General features: G+C 28.0%; 1 protein-coding gene across 1 annotated transcript in view; it reads left to right on the forward strand.

The window, feature by feature from the left end:
- Positions 1-23230, forward strand: part of LOC136972815 (serine/threonine-protein kinase PLK2-like) — a 68186-nt gene that overhangs the window by 31010 nt on the left and 13946 nt on the right. Inside the window, exons 3-9 of the mRNA XM_067267456.1 lie at positions 5494-5601; positions 6463-6579; positions 14763-14980; positions 16196-16291; positions 17198-17473; positions 19927-20032; positions 21035-21137. Coding sequence (XP_067123557.1) covers positions 5494-5601; positions 6463-6579; positions 14763-14980; positions 16196-16291; positions 17198-17473; positions 19927-20032; positions 21035-21137 — 1024 coding nt within the window. The remainder of the gene's footprint in view (positions 1-5493; positions 5602-6462; positions 6580-14762; positions 14981-16195; positions 16292-17197; positions 17474-19926; positions 20033-21034; positions 21138-23230) is intronic.

The raw sequence follows: 23230 nt of genomic DNA on the forward strand, positions 1-23230 counted from the left end.
GTGCCTACACCTTTTGATTTGTAAATTAAAACAACAATAGTCTTTTTTATATAAGTAAACTACAACTCCAAATTAACACCAGACCCTCATACTTACGAATTTTAAATATGAATATTCAACCCTTTATTGTCTGTAAAAATACCCACCAAACCTACATTCACTTAAGAGTGTAACGACAACCTACAGAGATGTAAAAACACCTGCAGGATATCTAAAAAAAAACTTTCTCACGATTTCTTTCCTGTAGGAAGAGCAGCCTGTGAAAAGCAGACGTCCTTGATCGGGGACGTTTATTCCTATAGTCGAAAGGAATTTAGTCAAATTCGGAGTTCGCGTGCCGGAAATTAGGGAAGAGGGAGGGATCGACTTCCGTTCTCACAAATTCCCCAGCTGCCGAACAATGTCGCCCCTTTTCTAGTTATCGTATATCGATCGCCATTATTATCGGCACGCATGCGTTCGACAAGGGCTACACACAAGTAGCTCAATTAAAATCCGCGTAGACGAGAACGTGTTCCTTGTTAACGTCGGGTAATGACATTGTCAAGTGTCAAAAGATATTCTAATACTACTTAACAAGACTTCAATTGAAGAAGCTACTCATTGACTTAATAAACGGTTATTAGTATGAATTTCTCGGTTTGCAATTTTTCTTTTTCTTCTCTCCTGTGGTAACACTTAAAGTTTTTTTTATCGCTATGGTTTTATGTGGAAAAACGAAGTGTTTTCTTCTTCGCCATAAAAACTAGAAAGATATGTATGTTTTTCTAGTAACAAGGTGGATAGTTCTTTATATCTGGAAGAGGAAAAAATTTTCGGAGTCTCTTCACGCGACGAAACTTTGGTCCATTTCTTTAACTGTACGATTTCTTCACGGCCAAGAAATTCAACACTTTCGACGAAAATAAAACTGGATCCGCTGTAGGAATGTTATAAAATTCTCAAAAGTACCATCTCTTCGAGGGGGAATACATAAAATGAACGTCTTAGAATTTTTCAATAATGTGAAAATTACGAATTTTCATCACGCAATATATATTTTTTCCCTTCTTTAAGTGAAAGTATAAAACGAATTTCATTTTTCTCTACTCGTCTAAGCGTTTGATTTATTATTAAGAAACTCAAATGATGATTTATAGTCTGGTACATACATTTCTCTCTTTTTCTTAAGTTTCTTATCGCCGAACTTTATATAAATTGTCGTGATTCGAAGATGTTGGTGACAAGATCTTTAATTCAACAAGTGAATGAAGAATCGATAAGACACGGTCAGTGTTGTTCAGTCGCACTTTTAAGAAGATAACATTTAACGGAATACGAATTACTTCATTTCCTTTAATTCAATGTTTTTTTTTAAATTAAATTGCAAATTAAATGTGGAAAAAATATATATTTGTATTAACTATTCAAAGTGACATTAACTCGGATTTGGTAATTTTTCGAGTGCAATCCACGTAGCAATTACGTTTGAAAATATCATTGATGAATTACCTCATTCGCCCGCCCTATTCTAGCATGAGGGAAGGACAATCTTGACATGAATGAGGTGCCAAGAGGGACGATGTTGTCGGATTGTGTCACCTTGAAGTTTCTCTTCGAAGGGTCTCGGAATAAGGTGAAAAACAGGGTCCTGGGAAAACGCTCCAAGCATGGACCAAGTCCAGACGTCATTCTTGTTCCCCCCATCTTCCTGCTAATTATCCATTGGCTCGGCAATTCCATTTCTACCAGAAAGACCCCTCGAATATTTTTGTTAAAGGAGGAAGGGAAAGAAATTTGTCCCCTTCTTTCGTCATTCTGTTTGTGGATTTAACGTCCTTTCAGGAAAAATGTTTACCGCCGTTGACATGTGAATCGCACTAAGAATTCTAACGCTTTATTGACAGTAAAGAAAAACGCCAACAACTGTGACGGTTTTGATCATGTCAATTTAAGGATAATAAATGCTTACGCTAAGAGTGAGTGAGTGCTGTCCCGAAAAATTAAGATTCTAGAATCTTTACTTTGGCCTAGATAAAAAAAAATAAGCTTGAAAGGTTTTTTTTGTATCCGTGATGTACATTATTATTTATGAATTTGGAACTCTCTCAATTATATTTATAGATTTGACATTAAATAATTAATGTAAATTATACATTACGTATAATGTAAAACAATTCTTTCAATCTATCATGTTTGACGAGTAATTTCTCTTAAAATATAAATCTTTTATCAATCGTTTTATTGTTACATTAAATGAATTATGTAATGTAATTTGATGTAAACAATTGGTATAAAGGGGAAGCGATACAATGTAATAGGAAAGCAATATAATAAGAGGAGGAGACAGAATTGGAGGTCATAAGGTGTGTTAAAACAAACCCGGACGAAGGCGTTTTATTTGTACTCTGTTCGAGTTATTACTAATAAATACCTGCTGTAAGGCTTCTATTTAAAGGCTTTTGTGCTCGATTGCATGCTACATACAACGGAAGCATTTGGATGTAGCCAATTCGTTCCGCTACATGATTTTAATAGTAATAGTGCAGATGGGCCGACAGCCGCAGGGCTACATTAATGCGATTTAGCATTCTGATAACAGCTAGGCGTTCACCGATAGAACTTCTAACATTCACTTTTAAAATTCCCTTTCTTTTAAATTTAATATAATAAAAATCTTTTTTTTTTTTTTCCCCTCCTCTTCCTTCCTTCACATATGTATAGTTAAGTGTAATTAGGCTAATGCACACTTTAAGATCGTGTTAAGTTATAGGCTAAATTAAATTTCAAAAATTAGAAGTTCGATCTATTTGATGATATGGTGATTTTAATTAATCTAGAATATATTATGTTTACTTAAAATTTATTTCGTGTAATCTAAAATCTTTGACTCTCCTCCTGGTTTTGTAGGTAAACTTTATAATGATCATCGCCTTAAATTGTAATACATTTTAAAAAGAATAATCGTGTGTGGATTTTAATTTAAAAATATATTCGTCGATTTATGGTGTTATCAATTTACATGCAATTCTCTAATCCACTAGCCAAATTATGTTAACTATCGATACTTTAAACGCGTTAGAGCAAACTACTTGACACGATTTTTGTATTATTTTACATTTAATAAATTGATTTTAACAGAAAATTTAATATCACATTAAGTTTAAATTCTGTTAAGATAAAATAAAAATTCTCTATTTAATAATTCAGTAAAGGTTTAACTTCAATTTGTAAGCTTATAAAGATCTTTTTTCTGTTATATAACCTACACTACTTGTTGTATAAAAATGTAGATATTATAAAGCCGCGTATTTATCTATACGTATTTAATATTTATAAAATATTTTAATTGCAAATTATCCACTTTAATTAACGTTATAAAACTCTTGAAACTAAATATTGTTAAATGTTTTTTCTCAACATTTTAGACTGGTTAACTTAAATTTAAAACATTTCAATTAAATTTAAAAACCATTAAAATGATTATTTTAAGTAATAAAACATTATAGATTTTCAGATCCATAACTATTTTTTCTTTATTAAAGAAGAAATTTTTCTTCTATAATTTAAAGAAAAGGGGGAGAATAAAATTTTCTTCTAAATAAACTTTCAAATTATATTAAAAAATGTATTTCTTATCGATAATCATCGATCGACTCGTCCTCTTTACGGGCATTATCACCACAGGAAGGTGCAGAAACCTAAATAAAAGTTTTGTGTGTAAATATACGAGAGTTCTAGTAAATATATATATACGAGATTTCATGTTTGAATCACAGAAAAGTTCCAAATCTGACTTGGAAAAATGAAAAATTTTTTCAGATATATATGTCTATAGTAATTATTTCAACACGTCTAGGCTAATATTACCGTGTGTTAAAATCGGAATATTTTTGTCTTATTTGAATTTCAAAGGAAATTCATGGGTGGTCAACTGAAATTATAAAATGTAAGCCTATACATTTTTCGATCGTAACTTGGCTTATCCCGTTTTTGTCTTTTTCTAGATACGAATTGAAATTTAGATAGATTTGTGCTTGCATGCTAACGAGACATCCTAGTTAAATTCCTTTCAAAGAGTCAGATAAGCCGTTCTTTATTAAGACAGGGTTGAAAAGGTCACGTCCTTACTTCTTTATACTTTAATGCTTAAGTAGACGCATCGATCCTATTATAAACAACTTATAAATATATTACAGACAGAGTATAAGTCGTTGTAAAAAGCTAGAATCGTCGTTAGGACAAGTGTGGAAAATGACACGAGAAATGAAATAATTTCTTAATTATATCAGATTGTGGTACCGATAATGGCATTGGTATAGAAGTCGGCAATGGGCGTCACGTTGGAGCCGTGGTCGGGCGCCAAACGGAGAATCTCCACTCGGCGCCACGGACCGTGTCCTCGTCATGTAACTCCATCAGGTAGTGGCGTCGACATGTCACTAACGTATTGGCATTCCAGACGTTAATTCACTTGCACATGATTTAAAGTTGATTTTTCGATCTTTATGATAGTATGAAGGAAGTTTATTTTGGATTATGATCCTACTTTAATAAATATTTTCATTTATAATCTGTTAGTAGTTTAGATTGGATGGGAATTTATAAGAGTTTCTTAGGATTGCTTCGTCTTTTCCTTTTGTTATCGAACTGTATTTTATTTCCTTGTCATTCCGGAATATCCCCTATCAGGATAACTTTAATCATAGTTTCGAATCAATCATATAATACCGAACTACAAATTTAATAACATAAAAGTTTCTCCTAGCTGTTGAATTTTCTTTTTCTTCCCTCATTTTACTCTAGTACTTATTGAACTTTCTCTTGTTTCGATCGAATTTCGAATTCCTGTTTCGCTACTTTGCCGTTAAATTTTCCGGATTTAGCTGTTAAATTTTTATTTTCTGCGAATTCTTTTCATACTAACAAGTTATCAACTAACAAATTTCAATATTATTGGATGTTCTTATTGTTGAATTTTCCATTTTATCTTCGATTCGTCCCTATTAACTTAAGCTGCATCTGCAATACCTCACATTTTAATCTTTCTTTTTTTCTTTTGTTTTGTATCCACTATTAAATTGTGCCATCTTATGTTCAATTAACTCGTATATAAATCATTAGATTAAGCAAATATTTGATTTTTGTCCTCATTTTTGTTCATTTAAAACAATTTTCGGATTTTTTTTTATAGGAATTACCAACGTGTTCGCGCTTGTAAACACCATATTTTTATTTTTAAAATGATGAAAACAAGGTTTTTATGAATTAATTATATACTGACTAACTTGTTATGAAACAAATACCACCCAAAATTTAAAACAGTATATATAAATGTCCACCCAAAGTAAGAAAAGCAAAACCTAAATAGAATAAAGATTTGAATATCACCATTCGTTTCTAATTATAAAGAGATTTTTTTTTGTGTTACACTCATTAAATTTATTAAATATTTTTCCACTTAAATAACTTAATTTTCCCTTAATTACTTAAAGAAATCTTTATTTTTTTTAGGGTGGTTTTGCAAAGGTCCATGAACTAACCGATCTGACTACAAATAAAGTATATGCTGGAAAAATCATTCCTAAAAGTCGGCTCACTAAACCTCACCAAAAAGAAAAGGTAAGGTTAAATGGAGAATGAATTAATTTATAAAATTAAAACAAAATTTTTGTATATTTTTCTTACCATTAATCTTTTTTGTAACGACAGAATTTCCTCGTAAAAATTAAAATAAGATTAATTTACGAGAGGTCTTTTAAAGAAGTTAACGACACAATCTTGAAAGGAGTCATCGCGAAAGTTAATGATTCTTTACATCTGCTCAACACAATTATAGTAAAGTAACCGGGCATTACATTGTTTACGTAGTAGTACTGGATGAAAAGATTATTAACCTAGCAGCATTGAACGATATAGTCGGCGAAGGACGAGTTAATAGTGAAAGGAGTGGGTTTGCAGGTCCTTTGCTCCAAGCAGAAAAGACCGGTTTGTGAAGTAACGTTACCGAAACGGGTGTGATTCAGTCACACTTAAGTCACGTTAGAATATATCCCATGGCAGCTGGAATGTAAACAAAAACTAATCAAATGAAACTTCAATTCTTTTACTTAAATCAAGTGTATCTTAATGCGAATGTTTCTCAAATGTAACCGGATTTTACACTCTAATCTCACTATTCGGAGTACAAAAGACGTATCAATTTTCTTTCTTAAAGTAGCATTAGATATTTATGCTTGTCATTTATTACACAGAAAAGCATTAGTTTTAATTGACTGTGAATAAACGGTTTCTTATAAACAAAGCAAGGATTTCATCTCATTCTTCTCCGGGCATTCCAGAATTAGAAATCAATTTAAAACAGAACTTAGATGTATTGCCGAGAATTTTTCTATTTACTTTAAATGTTTATTTTAATCTTTATATTAAAAGACTTCTTCAGAATTTAATAATAAAAAAAGTTTTCAATGTTTTCATTTTTAGATTCTACGTGAAATTGATCTTCATCGCAAGCTTCTTCACAAAAATGTCGTCCAATTTCACCACTTCTTCGAGGATAAAGAAAATGTTTACATAATTCTCGAGTATTGTTCGAGGAAGGTCAGTGTATATTTCTTTTTTTATATAAAATAATGTTTATATCGATTTAATTTATCCACTGCACCGCAATAATGAAGCGAGTGGCTCGAAATAGAAACTGGAAGCTTTGTTTTTGTAAGGTTTATTTTTTCTATAAAGGTAATTGCCCTGTTCCTTTACGAATCTCGTTGAAAGGAAAGATAATTCTACAAGGTAGGCGATGGAAGTATTGTCCAAGGCCTGCAGCATACAGCGCCAGCTGGGGTGGAAAAATGTAATTAACACACGCCACGTAAATTCTTCTCGTCGTCTTTGGAAATTTCCTTTGTGCCGGCACAAACGCCTTTCTTCTTAATATTTGAATCGAATTTATTTTAAATCTACGAGAAAATTAACAGTTGATTCGGCATGGAAAACCTTATTTATTTACTCTTTTTTAAATAAAAATTAAATAACAATATTTTTAATTCATATAAGACGAAATATTATTTGAAAACAATAGAGTACGCACAATCGAAGAAATTAAACATGACTGTTATATATTTAAAGAAAATCATGGTGGTATGATTTATTTGGAGAAGTGGTAAGCAACAGACGTAAATATTATTGCTGGAAGTTTTCTGAACTCGTTAAACACATGATAAATCTGGAAAGTAGTGTGTTATTGGCTTGCTGCCACCACAAGTGAGGCATTTAAACTAAACCTACGTGGATTACTTCTCACGTAACTTTTCAGCCATTCTTGGTTATAAGAAAATGTTACCGTTTATAAAATTTTAAGATTCGATTATTTCATTTTCAAGTAAATTTTTTTAATTAAATTTTTGGCGGTAGAATAAATACAAAGCCGCATTCAAACCTGTATTTCCAAATGTGAATCCACAAGCTACGAAAACATACAGTAGACCGAGAAATTTGATAAATATCTTTAAATAATAATTAAATAAATAAAAATAATGTTAATAATGTTGGCATTCGAAAGGCATTTGAAGTGTGTGTTTAATATGGTAGTTTTTCCCTCATAAAAATTGAATTCGTGACGGAATTTTTCACAGAAATATTATTTTTCATCGGCAGAAAGCAGGCGATTTCTTTCTTTACTTTTAATAGGCGATTTGTCAGATATAAAAAAGTTTATTCGAGAAGATGAAAAGTTGAAAAATGAAACAAGATTTTCACTGCATTTGTCGAGTTCTTGGGATATTTTTCTTATTGAAATAAAAACATATCGAGTTAGTTTCATAAAATATCGTTTTTTACAATACCAACAGGTTGTAACTCATTGCGTTATTCTTCCTCTTGCACATTTAGTGAATACTTTAAGAATTCAACAAAAACTTAGTAATCCATTCATACGTTTTTGATAGCAAAAAAGAAAATCATTGATCAGGCAGTTATTCACTTGGATACTGTCCTATTCTGAAACTAAAATAGAATAATTTCCCTATTTAAAACGTTTTTTTTTTCATACTTGAATTTTATTTTTGGATACATATTTATCTCCAATAAATTCTAACGCTTTAATTTCAGGAAGGAAATAGTGCAGTATTGACATTACGACGTTTTTTCATTGACGAATGTCTCTATTGCAGCAGACCATCTGAAAATGTACGCATTATCTATGGAAATTCGAACGCATTGACTTCTGACATACCATACAATTTTAAATAAGAGCTTAAAGTGTTAGAATTATATTTTATTCTTGCAGTTTTTTTCAGGATTTTGCTTTTTTCTATTTGAACATCGTGAAAATCTATTGTCATCAAACGTCTACAAATAGTATTACCAGAGACACGAACTTTGGTAATTTCACTTTCGCTCTCTGCCTATCGTCGTTCTTGCTGCTATTTTACCAACAGGTATCATTAGACTTAACAATACTGTATTTGTTTAGTTGCTGAATTAATTGAACAAAAAATAACACGTTTGAATTTTTCTCTAAAAGTTAACGTTCTCAAAAGCCCCTTTGTTTTGTGAATTCAGAAATTGTTAGAAAGTAATCAATTTATTTTATTTCTGAATTTGATAGATGATTGTAGTTATTGTGAAGTGTCGATTTAACTCTATTGTTCAAAGACCATGGACGTATTTGATCTTTTTTTTTCCCCTCTCTTTCTTCTTCCTCTCAAGCAATACGCAATGGAAGTGGACAATCTTTCTCTTTAGTCCTTATAACAATCTATCGCTTCTATTTCAGATACCTGGCTAAGATTTTATAACTTACTTTTTGCATTACTCAAATTTATTCCAATAACTTTGATTCATTATTTTTTCTTTTATTCGTATATGGCAACGCGACACATGGGCAATCTGCCGAAGGGGGTGCCTCCTGGGTCGTCTTTCATGGGAAGCTGGCCCCTATTTAGGTGTTACTAACCTAAAGAAATTCTGAAAACACGTGGCCAGCCCGTTGACGAGGCACGAACCCACGTTCGGGGGTTTTATACACTCTACCACAGGTGGGTTGATTCATTTATATATATATATATATATACACCTATATACACCCTTCACATCGTTTTGCCATGGCAGTAATTCCAACAGGACGATAGACTATGCCGTGCTATAATTCATGGTAGACAGTGTCCTCTCCGCATTTGATTCGCCCCGATGACTACGTGACATTAGTTGTCTGTTTTGACGAATGCCAACTTGTCTCCTGCCCCATGGATCACTACTTTTTTTAATTTGTAAGGATCATCGATCATTGCAAGTCGATTACTTCTTCTGGGTGGAGTTCGAATTTAGGTTCAATTTCAGATATCAATCTGTAAACCCTTCTTAAAATGGGAGCCCAGGTGTGAGAAATACCGGTCGTTAGCTTTTAAAATCATCATGTAGTAAATTCCTCCCACATGGCTATAGTTTGTAAAGAAGGGGGATATATTAACAGATTAGGTCCAAATGCCCTTGTTGACAGATACACGATTTACAATTAACGAATGTCGAAAACGTTAAAAAGGTGATAATTTTGACAGCTGCTGGACTAATTTTTGAGGTTAGTGAGATTTTACTTTATCGTCCAGTTGGATTTGAAGAACTATTAATATGGGGCTGTCAATAAATGACGCCCACACTGGAAGGGAGGGAGGGCGATATTTTAACACACAAATGTAAACTGACTTAGGCTGAAATTAAAACGACATTTTTATATTATGTTTATATTAATTCAAATTACATTAAAATAATTCTTTATTTACCAAAAAAGTTAATTTCTGTATAACGAAATTTCCCTATAGCGAATTTTTTTCAGGATTTAGTGACTTCGTTATATAGAGGGTTGACTGTAGTTACTGAACTAATTGAATATTATCTAAACAAACGAAACCTCTCTAAATTAAAACTTTCTACACTAATTTATTGTTTAAAAACAGCACTATCATCACTGTATCGTCAGAGCTTGCATTGTTTCAGAAAAAATGACAGTAGGAATTATTAATAAAGAAAATAATAGATTTCTCTCTAGAATTATGGAAAGTATTTATGTAAAATAAAGTTAAAGTCGTGGTTTTACGTAATATAGTAAAATTAAGAAATCTAAAGAATATATGAAAATTTATCTCTATTCTGTCTCTTCAAGCAGATTTCCTGAGTAAGCAGGGCTCGAGATGTTCGAAATGTACTGAAGTTCGTAGGAAATACACCTCCACACTCAACTCGATTTAGTATACACAGCTTAACCCGGCATTACACTGTACCGATTGACACACTAACGATTAAGGATAGACTAGAATAATCGGGGATCGGATGTCTTCTCGATAATTTCTGGACCGTGTCCGCACTTTTCGTCCGATTTCAGACCTCATCGGAATCTGAGCCTTCTTTCTGGAGGAGTGTAACCTCTCTCCCTATCCTCAGCGAGCTTGCCAAGTTTCGAGATCCAAATGCTACAGCTCCGTGCCTTGTCCTCCGCATCTTTTTCTCCGATCTTCTCCCCTATTTAAATGTTTTTTGGGATCCAGGTTTCGACCAATCAGAAATGCGATCGCGAAACTTTTTACGTTCGCGCTGAACCGAATGTGTGTGGTCAGTGGCGTAGCGAGGGGGTGCAAGGGGGTGTATCATGCACCGGGCTCCACTCGCAGAGGGGCGCCAAAATGGTCTCCAAGACAAACTGTGTTTCTGGAGGGGAGGAGGGCGCCAATAAAGTGTCGGGCGCCAGTTATGTTCGCTACGCCACTGGGTGGTCATCCTCCAGTGGCGTAGCGAACATAACTGTTTACTTATTTATTTGTTTAATTACAAATGGCATGAAAACAGCAGTAAATGATTTTATGAGGGGTCCAATTTAACAAGCCACAAGATTGCTTTGTTTTTCTCTTCTCTCCCACGATAATAATTTACAATGTGTGTGTGTGTATGTATATACAGTAGAGAGTCGAAAATCGGCACCCTGGTAATCGGAATCGCCCGATAATCGGCACGATTTTCAGTCGGACTGTGTCGTGCTGAATCGAACGTTTTTGATACTAAATTTACTTCTAAAGTATAATTTTCATGTTTTTATATTCTTCAATATATTTATTTTGTTTGTACAAAATAAAGAAAGAATTTTTAACGATACGATAGCCTCGATGATTATTATAAAAATTTTCGTTAGGCTTAAAATCGACGAAAATTCAACACGAAGCGACACGCAACGGAGAAAAATTTGAACATCGGACAGGTTAATATATTTTTTCGTACATAGACCGTAATCGGAACAAATCCCTAATCTGAACAACCCCAGTCCCCAATTGATGCCGATTTTCGACTCTCTACTGTATATATATATATATAATTTTAAATACTCAAACCAATATCTTCATTTTTACAACTTAATTTTTCATTTTCCTCTTGGTCAATTTTAAATTAAACAAAAAGAAAAAAATTAGCAACGAGTTGCCTAACTTTCCCGACAACAATTAAAATTGCGTGTAGCGTCATCTGTGATGATATTTTATTATTAAAAACATATTTTTAATTATTATAATACGGAAAAAGGCTTAAATTTCAGGGCAGGGATAGGTTTTATAAAAAGTTGCGAATGCAAGTAAAATCGTCATTAAGTCGACCTTTAACCACCAAAATTTAATAGGAACAATCTACCCAATAAACAAACTTCCCTGAAAAATTACAGAAATTTTCGACAAAAAGCACAGTAGTTATTAAGCTTCAGAGTGCGAACAACCCCCTCCCCACACACACGCTAACATCCATACAGAAATTACCCCCGAGTTTTTGCATTTGTCAACATTTCTGGAGTCCAAAGATGTAAAAATGATCCCCATTTTTTGACCGATCGCCATACTTTCCCGGCTGTTATATATACTAGAAAATTGTGTACCTGCTGAATTTATAACAATAATACTGTCAAGACTGCAGGCTTTAAATAAAGAACCTCCAGAAACCAGATATTTTAGAATCGTTGAGAAATTTATGTAAGTGTAAAGTATTTAGGAAATTAAATCCTCGTTCAAGAGGAATGCCCGCTACGTTCCTCTTTGAAGTACAGGAGGCTACTCGTGTTACTATCTTTACCAACGAGGCAGCTTTGTAATAAGCAATTAACACAAACATAATAAATGTTACTTAAAAGACGAAGTAATCAAATAAAAGATGGAGCAAATCTTACGCGCTGCTGCCTGTATTATTAGATATTGTTGAAAAATATTCACGCCATATTGTGAACTTTTGCGCTGTTCTCACTTTTATTTAGGTTACTTTATGATGTTCCGCGAAATCACGCATGAGAGACACTAGCTTAATACGACGAAATACCTAGTTTCTCCTGTTGAGTGAGTTCATTGATTAGAAAGACGTCGTGTGATGGTTTAACGAACTGTAACGATTGGTGAAGCACGTGATGATCCTTGTCCTACTTTTGCCGTTTTGTTGTGTTTCGGCTGGTCGATGTGTTTGATATTGTCTTGGTATCTGATTTTAAATTTTTAGATGCAGTCTATGCCTAATATACAAATACAACAATCGATTGTTAATTTGCATATATCGAACAAGGAAAAATATGTTTAAAAAAAAACCATTATTTGATATATTTGTATAAGATTGGAAACCACTGAATTAAATGTAATAGAAAACAAATTTTGTTTTGGAAAAGTCAATTATAATTAGAATGAAACTTATTAATTATAATAATTATATCTGATGTGGTATTTTTCTGATTCAGATAAAAGTGCTTCATTAGAAAATATTATCTTTCCTTCCAATTCTGGTTATACAGTATTTTATTTAATAACAACTTTCAGATATGAAAAATCTTTATTTGGCAAGCAATTTTAACTACAGTTCATATTAAAATCTATATTTTTATTAACATCATAAGCTATTCTGTTACTTTAATAGTTGTATTAAATGTAACTGTAATAAGTTGTATAATTATGAATTAAATATAACAGCTCATAACTTGCTAGTATTATACACGCTAGCAACTTATTACAAAATACATTTATAATGAAACATTTTTCAATTTTTGTATTACTCAATACAGTATCAATTTTTCTTTATACTTTCTCAGTAAGACTTATTATAGCCTACATTATATTCAGCAATAATTTTTACATAAAGAAATAAATTGAACATTATTTTTATTTTAAAATATTTTGAATAATATAATTTAAATTTATTTATATAAAAAGAAGAATGTTCCAAATTTTAGACAATATTTATCAAAACATTATTATTTTATTTTAAATTATGATTTAGTTCATTTTCTATTGCCAGAATATAATAGCATTATTAAATTAGAATGAGACAAAAAAAAGTTGTTTAACTTTATTCTTTAATAAACAGAAATGAAAATTAATTAGAATCTTGTAATATATTTTGATTTTATAATAATTAGTGATGATAATACATATTAAAATATATTAATACTGGTATATAATATCATCATTATTATTTTAATAATAAAATATTACAACAGTTCTAAATGAAAACATAAAACTTACCTAACAAAGAGTGTAAAAACTGCATTTATTTTAAGTGGTGAAAATAAAAAAAAATTTAGTAATAGCCTAAAAATTTTTAAATTCTTTCAAATATTTTTAAACAGTTTATTTTAGATTTTCAACATTTATTGAATTTTTTTTAAGAAGTGCTATTTATAAAGGATAAAAGCAGTTTAGAGATTTGTTTTTAGAAAAATGAAATTGGTATTGCAGGAATTGAAATCTGACTGAACTTGACCAGGAGAAATAGGATTGAACAATTGTCATTTTGAGGATTTTTTTTTTCCTCCTCCTTCCTTTCAATCATATAAGTTTTCTTTTGATTTTTTTTTCTTTATGGAAGTTAAATTGGAAAATTGATTTTTAATTAAAAAAACACTCAAGCCTCATTCAACAATAAAAAAATAAAAATAAAAAGCTAGTTTTTAAAAAGGTGATAAAGAAAAAGATTGATTCAATACAAAAACTTGCTTTCTTTTTCTCCAAGAAGTTCTGTTAGAATTTTACATAATTAATTTATTTTTATTGATGATTTCAAGAAAAGGAAAAATTTTTTCGTTTTTTAGAAAGTGTGAACAAACCAAAGAAACTTTTCATTTGCAATTACATTTACTACTAAAAACTTAAGGGAATAAAGTTCTAAAGTATTAATTAATGTTTATACTGTATACAGTATTGATTTATAAATGCCTCTAGTGGTTATAGATTTATATATATTTAATCAATTTATAGTTTTTGTGGAAAACATTAAAAATATATAGTAAATAAATGATTATTAACTGGTCAATATTAGTTTTTTTGTTTTTACTTTTCTAAGAAAAGTAACAGCAAGTTATTTTTTACTTTTTAAAAGGATAATTATCAGATCTTACAAAATTTGTTTTTCTTCAATTGTCTTGTTAAATTTGGACTGTTAACTTATGTTATATTTATATAGTTTCCTAAATTTTCTATATATAAAATACTTATTAAAACAGATATGTATAATTTATGTAAGGAATAAATTGCTTGAGTTAGATGATGATGATCAGAAAATCTGTTCATTGAAAAATTCAGTTCAATTGGAAGATTCAATATTGATCAAGTCTATATTGTATTGGTTATTTAAACTCTTATCAAATGTTATAATACAGCATAAAGTTTAGTTGCTTTCAAATTTCCTGATCTACATTTATCTTAAACAATTTGGCGGTTATTGTTTACATTTAAGCTTTTGATATTAAAGGTTTTATTAAATTTCTAATATATTCTTTTCAGTCGTTAGTCCATGTTTTAAAAAATCGAAAGGTGCTGACTGAACCAGAAGTACGTTATTACATGCATCAATTAGCAGAAGGTGTTCAATATATCCATAGTCAAGGTGTAATTCATAGGGATTTGAAACTTGGAAATATGTTTTTATCAGAAGATATGGAAATGAAAATTGGAGATTTTGGATTGGCTGCAAGAGTGGGAATAGATGGAAATAATAAAATGTAAATTTAATTAAATTTCTACTTCATTTTATATTTTAACAATTGATGATGAAATTTTAATTATTATGTGATAGAATTAAATTTATCATTACAAAATGTTTTTTTTTGTTTTTAATTATCTTAATCTCATTAAAATGTTTTAGACTTGAATATCTTTAGTATAATCATTTTGAACAGATCAAAACTTATAAATGTAACACATGATTGCAAATGATGCCAAAATAGTAGTAACAAAACAATTATACATATGTAAATTTCATCTTATGACAAACTTCAGAGATTCCTGATTTTATCAGACTTTAAGATCCAGTATAGAACATTTACATCCTATTCTATTTCTCAGTAAAATACAATTGTCTATCTTATTATAAATCAATCTGTGATGAATTTTAAAATTTAAATAAAATTCTAATGTTATTTGCTGTCAGACTTATTAATAAAAAATATATGGAACCATGAAACTTACTTAAAAATATATAAAATTGTTGAAATGACTACAAACTATTTATATTTTAAGCAAAATATAAATAAATAATACTTAATTGCATTATTATAAATTACTGTAAAAATTAATGTAATCCTATTAGAAACAACTAATAAATAAAAATTAATCAATAAAAAAAAACTTTTCTAATTCAGTAAGTCATCTTTTTACATTCCACATATTTTCAATATTTAATTTAAAATATCAAATATCCAAATTAAATTAAATTTTGAACATTGATATAAAAGACAGGTTTTTGATTGATGATTTAAATGAAATGTATTTTTTAAATTAATGAAATTTGAGTTGCAGAATTCCTGTAATGCAATTTAAGTCAGAGAATTTACATTTGTGGCAATAAAAAAATTATACTTTGCAGTTTACAATAAATTTTGCTTTTTTTTATGTGATTTTTAAAAAGTTTTTAACTTTACAAATACATTGAACATAAGTAAGCAATATACTTATATTTTACACTGTTTAAATAAGATGCTGAAAATAAAAATTTAATTTTCTTCATAAAAAATGTATTATTTTAAAATTTTGTTTTATTATTAAAAAGTGACGTGACTTAACTTTGTAAATTTTACATAATTATCAAAACATAGAATATACCCTCATTCTTTTGTTAGTTTATTTAAAGGAATGTAGTAATGAAAATGTCATTTAATGTAGCTTATGTTTACATCATTTGTTATCATTATTAATATTAAGTTTATTTTTATTTTCAGAACTGTGTGTGGGACTCCAAATTATATTGCACCAGAAGTATTAAATATGAAAGGTCATAGCTTTGAAGCTGATATATGGGCAATGGGTTGTATAATGTATGTGTTTCATTTTATAAAAGACATTAAGTATTATTTGTGAAAATGAAAGCCAAATTTTTATTAGAAATGAATATATTTTATCAAGTAAAAATATATTTTTAAGAAACAGGATGTAGACTGCTACGTCCTTTTAATCAGGGATGACATCTAACTCGTTCATCCGGTTTATATATGAATTCTGCTTAAATTCATTAGAAATGAAGAATAAAAGAAATACAAAAGTTAGTTTCAAATTCTCATTTGATGATATCAGGAATAAAAATATTGAATTAGGAATAAAAAAATTTGATATGAATTTGAAAAATTTTATTTTGATCCAAAGATTTAGAATAAATATTTTAATGTTTAAATATTTATTCTGTATTTACTGTTGCTTTTATAGTGTATATCTAAATATTTGATTATTTAAATGCTTATTTAATTTAATCGTGTATTACATGATTTAAATTTTGGTTTTAATACAAATTCCTAAATTTATATAGGCAATTATGATTTGGAAAAATATATTTTTCAAAAATCTGATGACAGGAAAATAATTTTTTTATTTTAGAATTATCTGTAATAAATTCTTTTAATATGCAAATAATTTTTAATAATTACTTAAAATAAATTTAAACAATGATAAAAATGCACCCTTTTGATAATTTTATTGTAAATACAGCAGAAATATTTAGTACAGTATAGCAAGTTTGAGTTTTCAAAAATTATTTTCACATGTTAAGGCATTAAAGTTGAAAGTAATTTTTATAAATTGCTTTCAACTTTAAGCAATAATAATTATATTGATTGTAGCCTTTTATTCTAAACAGTACAGTTTGCAAATATCATTGTTAATTATTTAATAATTTGACTTTTCAATTAGAGTTTGGAAATCTGAATAACACTATACATTTTTAAATATAGGTATGCAATGTTAGTAGGACATCCACCATTTGAAACATCAACTTTAAATGAAACATATTCTCGTATAACTAGCAACAGATATACTATTCCGTCAACAGTATCTGACTCTGCTGAATCACTTATTAGAGAAATGCTTCAAATTGTTCCTTCAGATCGTCTTGGTATCAATGAAATTCTCAGACATGAATTTTTTTGTAGTGGCTATATGCCTGTAGGATTGTCTGCATCCTGCTGTTTATCAGTTCCAAAATGTCCAATGATACCAATGGTGACAAGGTATGAATAAATAAACGTAAAATAAATTTTTTTTTTTAACTCTGAAATTCTGATTTTCTTAATTTCAAAAGTAATTTTAAATTTATTTTCACATAAAATAAATAATATATTGAGTACAAAAAAACGTAGCTAGTTTTGCTAAATTACATAAGAAAAATGTTGAAGATTATAATCTAAGTTTAATCTTAGATTACATAGAAAACTTAAAATTTTATACAAAAATTGAAGATGTACGAAAAACTTTTCCAAAGATTCGTATAAAGCTAATTCATTCAATTTATAAATATTGGAAATTAATATTTTTATTTTAAATATTTTTAAATTCACCTTATTTCTTACAAAAGTACTTTACTCTTTCTTAAAGATTAAAACACTTTTTCTCTTAATTAATTACTCCAAATTTTCATTTGTTTTTCAATTCTTTTTTTTTAACTGATAAAGTAAACATTCATGAATTGAAATGTATTTATTCTTATTTTTAGTCTATTAATAACTATATAATAAAAAATTAAATTACATTTGATAGTTATACATATAAAAATATAATTATAGATAAATATAATTAAGATATTTTTGTTTGCAATAAAATAATAGCTTATCTTTGAGTTTTTTTTAAATTAATAATAAATTATTTTAATATACATCTAGATTTGTAATGCAACTGGAATTATAAAATTAAATTATAATATGAAAATTCTTAAATATTTTCTTAATTATGTAATTATTTTATACCAAGTTTGAAAAAGTAGTGATTAACAGCTAGTTTAACAAAGATGATAATTAAGGATAACAGAACAAAAATTCTGAAATTTAACATAAGGATAGGAAGAGTCCTGCAAACTAATTAATGAATAATTTTAAAAGAAATTTGACAATCTTGAAATAAATAAAATTAAGAAAATATTATATCAGAATTGAATATTTTAAATAAAAAGATATTTTTTAAAGAGATTCCTTAAAATGATTCATATTACCACTATTTACTGGTAATATGAATCACTTTTTATGACTCATATTAGAGAACATCCTTTTCAGCTTGAAAACATAATTGTGAAATTTATTATTAAAAATATTAATTTACTTAATCACTGTATTAAAATTAGGTCTGAAATTTAAAAATATTTGAAGATAAACAGTAAAGTAAATAGTAAAGATAGACTTGTAGAAACTGTTTATTCATATGGATAGTTCTTTATACATTTTATTTAGTTTGAATTTATATATAAATATATTCTAGCCAAAACTTATGCACTTCATAAATTTATAAATTCTGAAATTAATTTCATAAAATGTTTACATTTCTATCAAATAATACAGAAAGAAAAACTACTGTTAGTAGATGTACTAATAACATTAATCTTATGAAACAACTGAATATTTTTTCAGCTCAAATATCGAGTTTAATCTTTAATTTGATATTAATTCTAACTGAAGTCTTGTTTCACAGAGCTGTTTTATTTACATTCTAATCTTTGTTTTTAAATTCCAAAGTTGATGTAAATGATAGTAAATATTTTCAGAATATTTCAATTGTTTTATTTTTATTTATTTTTATTGTATATCTATTTTGAATTACAAAAAATTTAGCAAAATTTTAACATTACAGTCATACGTAGAGTTGCCAGACAGTTTATTTCGGAGGACAATCCTTTATTTTAGCTAAACTGTCCTTGTCCCTTATTGAAACAAGAAAGAACACAATTTATCCCTTATTTTCATTTTTTTTTAATGGCCATTGAAAAATCTGCACACATCTTTGCATATCAATCCATATCCTTCTCCATAGAAAGCTATGGTTTACCAATAAATATTTTAAATTCTAAATCAAGCTAAAATTTTCAAATATTTATAGTCGGTACAAAAACTATAATTTTTAAATTAAAATTTAAAAAAAAACTATTAAAAGAATGTTAAGTTATTAACTAAATCATTTAGCTGTATTTTTTTTGGATGAGATGGGATAAAATGAAAGTTAGAGAGTGGTAGCATCAATTATTTTTAAACATCCTTTAATCCAGTCATAGAAATCTGGTGACATAGTCATATCTCACTTTAAGGCATTTAACTAATATGGCACTTTTCAATTATACTCATGGTTGCATTTTTAGTGTTTTCCTTACTCATAAAGTGATTTTTGGAATTTATTATTATTTTCACTTTTGCATTGTATTTTTTAGGCCAAGTGCTACTGTGCACATATTTATACATTATCATTATGTTGTTAGACTTTTAAATTATAAGCATTGGTGAGTGAAAAAGGTTGATTTGTTTAAAGTAATACTCATATTATGGTTGTGGTCTAAAACCTAACTAGCCTACTGGTAGCTGTATTAGTGAGGTATACTTATATGAATAAACTTTGATAATAATTAAGTTTTTAAGTAATATTTATATTAAAAATATATATGTTAAAATTTTAAAAACTGTTTTACTCATTGGATACATTTTTCTAGGTCCTCCTTTGTTGAACCGCATTTAATAACTCAGGAAATGAAAAAAATGACTAATTCCATGTCTACTTTGCGTATCCATAACTTTCCTAAATCAGAATTCACAAAGGTAGTTTACTAGAATAAATATTTAAAAATTTTTAGCACAAAGTGCTGGTTTTTCTTTGAAATATTGTTATAAAAAATACATACTTTTTCACTGTATGTGATCTAAATATTGGGTTTATAATAATTATATTATATATGAAAGAATAAAAATTAATTTGAAATAGATTAAGAATGTTGAATGTGGGCTATTGTAAAATATGTAAATTAAATTGCTCTTAAGTTTGATATAATTTCATATTTCATAGCTTCAATAAAGCTTGTGTGTATGTCTGTGTGAATTACCACATATCTGTACCTAAATTAAGAAAGAAATGTTCTTTTCTATATAGTGATAAGAATTATTTCAATAGACTTGTAATTCTAAAATGTATAAATTCAATTACAGTACACTCTAACTAATTAGAACTAATTATTGTACAGGGTTAGATTATTGGGGCTGTATATAAAGAAGAGCCATTCAAAAAGGAATACAGTCAAATTGAATGTTTTTACAAATTAATCCATTCTCTCTTTTTTTGTTTTTGTCTGGAACATTTAATGAAAGAAACAAATTAATTCAGATTAGTAAGAGTGTTTTCATAAATTTAATTTAAAGTTTCAAGACTCTTTTTAGTAAGTTGTATTCTTATGTAGGTTTAATGGAATCTATGACTTCTTTTATAAACTGTTAATCTTTTTATAGCTAACCAATTGAATTTATTGTATAGTATAGAATTAAATTTACTTAGCTAATAATGCAAAGATTTTAGTTAGCTATTTTAATTTTGTTCACTCTGCTTCATAATTCTTAAATAAAAACTAAAAATATAATTTCTATTCTGAATGATAATACTAGTTTTAAGTCGTCCAGGATCAAAAATATTGATTATGGATTTTGCTAATAAAGGATAAAGATTTAGAAAAATTTATGTATATAATTAATATTTTATTATATTTTAACTAATCTCAATTATAAATAGTTACATATTTTACTTACTTGTAATATTTCAAAATATCCAAACAGGAGGAACAACTAGCAAAGAAAGAAAACATGAAAAAGGAGAAAGAATCAAGCTTTCCAAGTAACTTGAAACAAAAACTTACAAGTGTTCTTTGTCCTGATAAAGGTGAAAATTGAAATTATTGTAGTATAATGTGTCTAAGTTGATTTCTTTTTTAAAAATTAGATATTAAACTCAAATTTTTATTCCATCTTTTATATACAGATATTAATGTTAATGATTTTCATTAAGTTACACTAAAAAGGTGTGTGTGTCTATGTATACACTGTTTTATTTTCTGAAATTTTCCTAACATCAGGTGCAGTTTTCATGTTTAAAATTTCACTTTTTAAACTGAAGAATTTTTAAATTGAAGAATTTTTAAATTTACAATAGTTTTGTTTATTAATATTAACACAATATTAATACAAAGTAAAACAATTTTAAAAATAACAGTGTTTTGTTTAAATATTAATGTTTGAACATCATTCAATATTTGTTTTCTAATGATTTTTGCTTTGCTTTTATTTTAATATACTGATAATTATTTTTTAATGTCATTTGTTTTCTCAATATTAAAATTGAAACTGATTATTTTATTACAATTGTAATTAAAATCCACAATACGTTTAATTTTTTTAATTAAACAACTTTTGTATATTTGACCCTTCTTTGTTTCCCTAGAATAACTTCTTCCAGATTTAACAACATAGACATTGCATGCATATAAATAAATTATTCCTGCATTCAAAAATCCTATTATAAAAAATATTTCCTAACATTTTTAAATCTAAAAAAATATTGAGTTTATTCTATTAGACTGTAAATTTTGTTTTGATAAAAGAAATGATATCAGTGAGATTTGTTTTCAAGATAAACAGAAGAAATAGTTTCATTTTTTCAAAATGATGATATATAAATATAATGCATTTAAATTAATTTATTAAAAATATATAAATATGGATTACAAGATTGACTAAAGAAATGCATTAGCCAATTCTTTATAAATTTATCAGATTTATAGGCAAATATAACCCTATGTTATATTTCATTGCATAACTATTATGAAGTTTTTTGCCTATTTTTTAAAAAATGACTATTATTTATTAACTAAAAAGTTTATTGAATTATAAGCAGAGGATAAAACTGATAATGTGTGATATTTTAAACAGTTATTAGATCAGTTGCACCTTATTTCACATTTCATGATATAGCAAACCTTACTAAGTAGTCACTTGGTAAGTGGTCACATTTTCCTGGTATCATCAACCTTCCATAACATGCTAATGTAATTTAATCCATAAGTTCTCAAGCATTTTAGTCATGCTTATCATGGATTTCTGATCATGTGCAAAAATTGCATTGAGTTAATAGAATACAAAAAAGAAGCAGGAAGCAGCTATATAATTTAAAATTTGGAAATTTGTCTTTGATCTGACTTCCCCCTATTTATTTTCATTAGGCTTGCAGTACAATTGTCTTTTCCACATCTTTTTCAGAATTGGAACAAATTTTAAACATTTCATCTTTCTTGATGACTTTTGTTTGTCTTTTAACAGTCCCGCATTCTGTTCCCTAGAGAACAGCAGGTCTTACAATGATATTTTTTAATAACATTTTTATAACTTAATAGGTATTCTTCTGTCACATAATATTCCACTTGCTTGGCTTCAGTTCTTCCATTACCTCTCTATCAATATTTCCATCTCTCTGCTAAACAGTTTCTAGTTACTGAAAGCTATTCATTATATTATTTAATATAAAATAATATAATGGATTTATCTCAGAAAGCAGATATTGAACAATTGAAGAAACTGATCATTTTTAATATTTTAATAAAGCATAACTTTAAAATGTTATTTTATTATTATTTTCATTATGTAATAAATAATAAAAATTACAGGTATTGTTTGATATTTACAAGAATAATTAATAATCTTGCTGAATACAATGAAAAATAATTGTTGTAATAAAAAAATTATATACCAGTTACCTTATATTTCCACATACAAGACAATAGTTGAATCATAAAAAAAAACCCCAAAAATCCGGGGTCGTCTTCTAGGACAGATACAAAGAAATATTAGATCGAGTTTTATATAAATTAAAACTATTATTAAAAAAACGGACAAACTGTAATTATTTATTATTAGAGAATAGGGTATGTCCACAAAATAGAATAGCCCATATGATGTTTCTGTGAATAGTCACGGTCATTA

The sequence above is a fragment of the Centruroides vittatus genome, unplaced genomic scaffold, assembly GCF_030686945.1.
Source record: "Centruroides vittatus isolate TY-2023 unplaced genomic scaffold, ASM3068694v2 contig_1059, whole genome shotgun sequence".
NCBI classification, from domain to species: Eukaryota; Metazoa; Arthropoda; class Arachnida; order Scorpiones; family Buthidae; genus Centruroides; species Centruroides vittatus.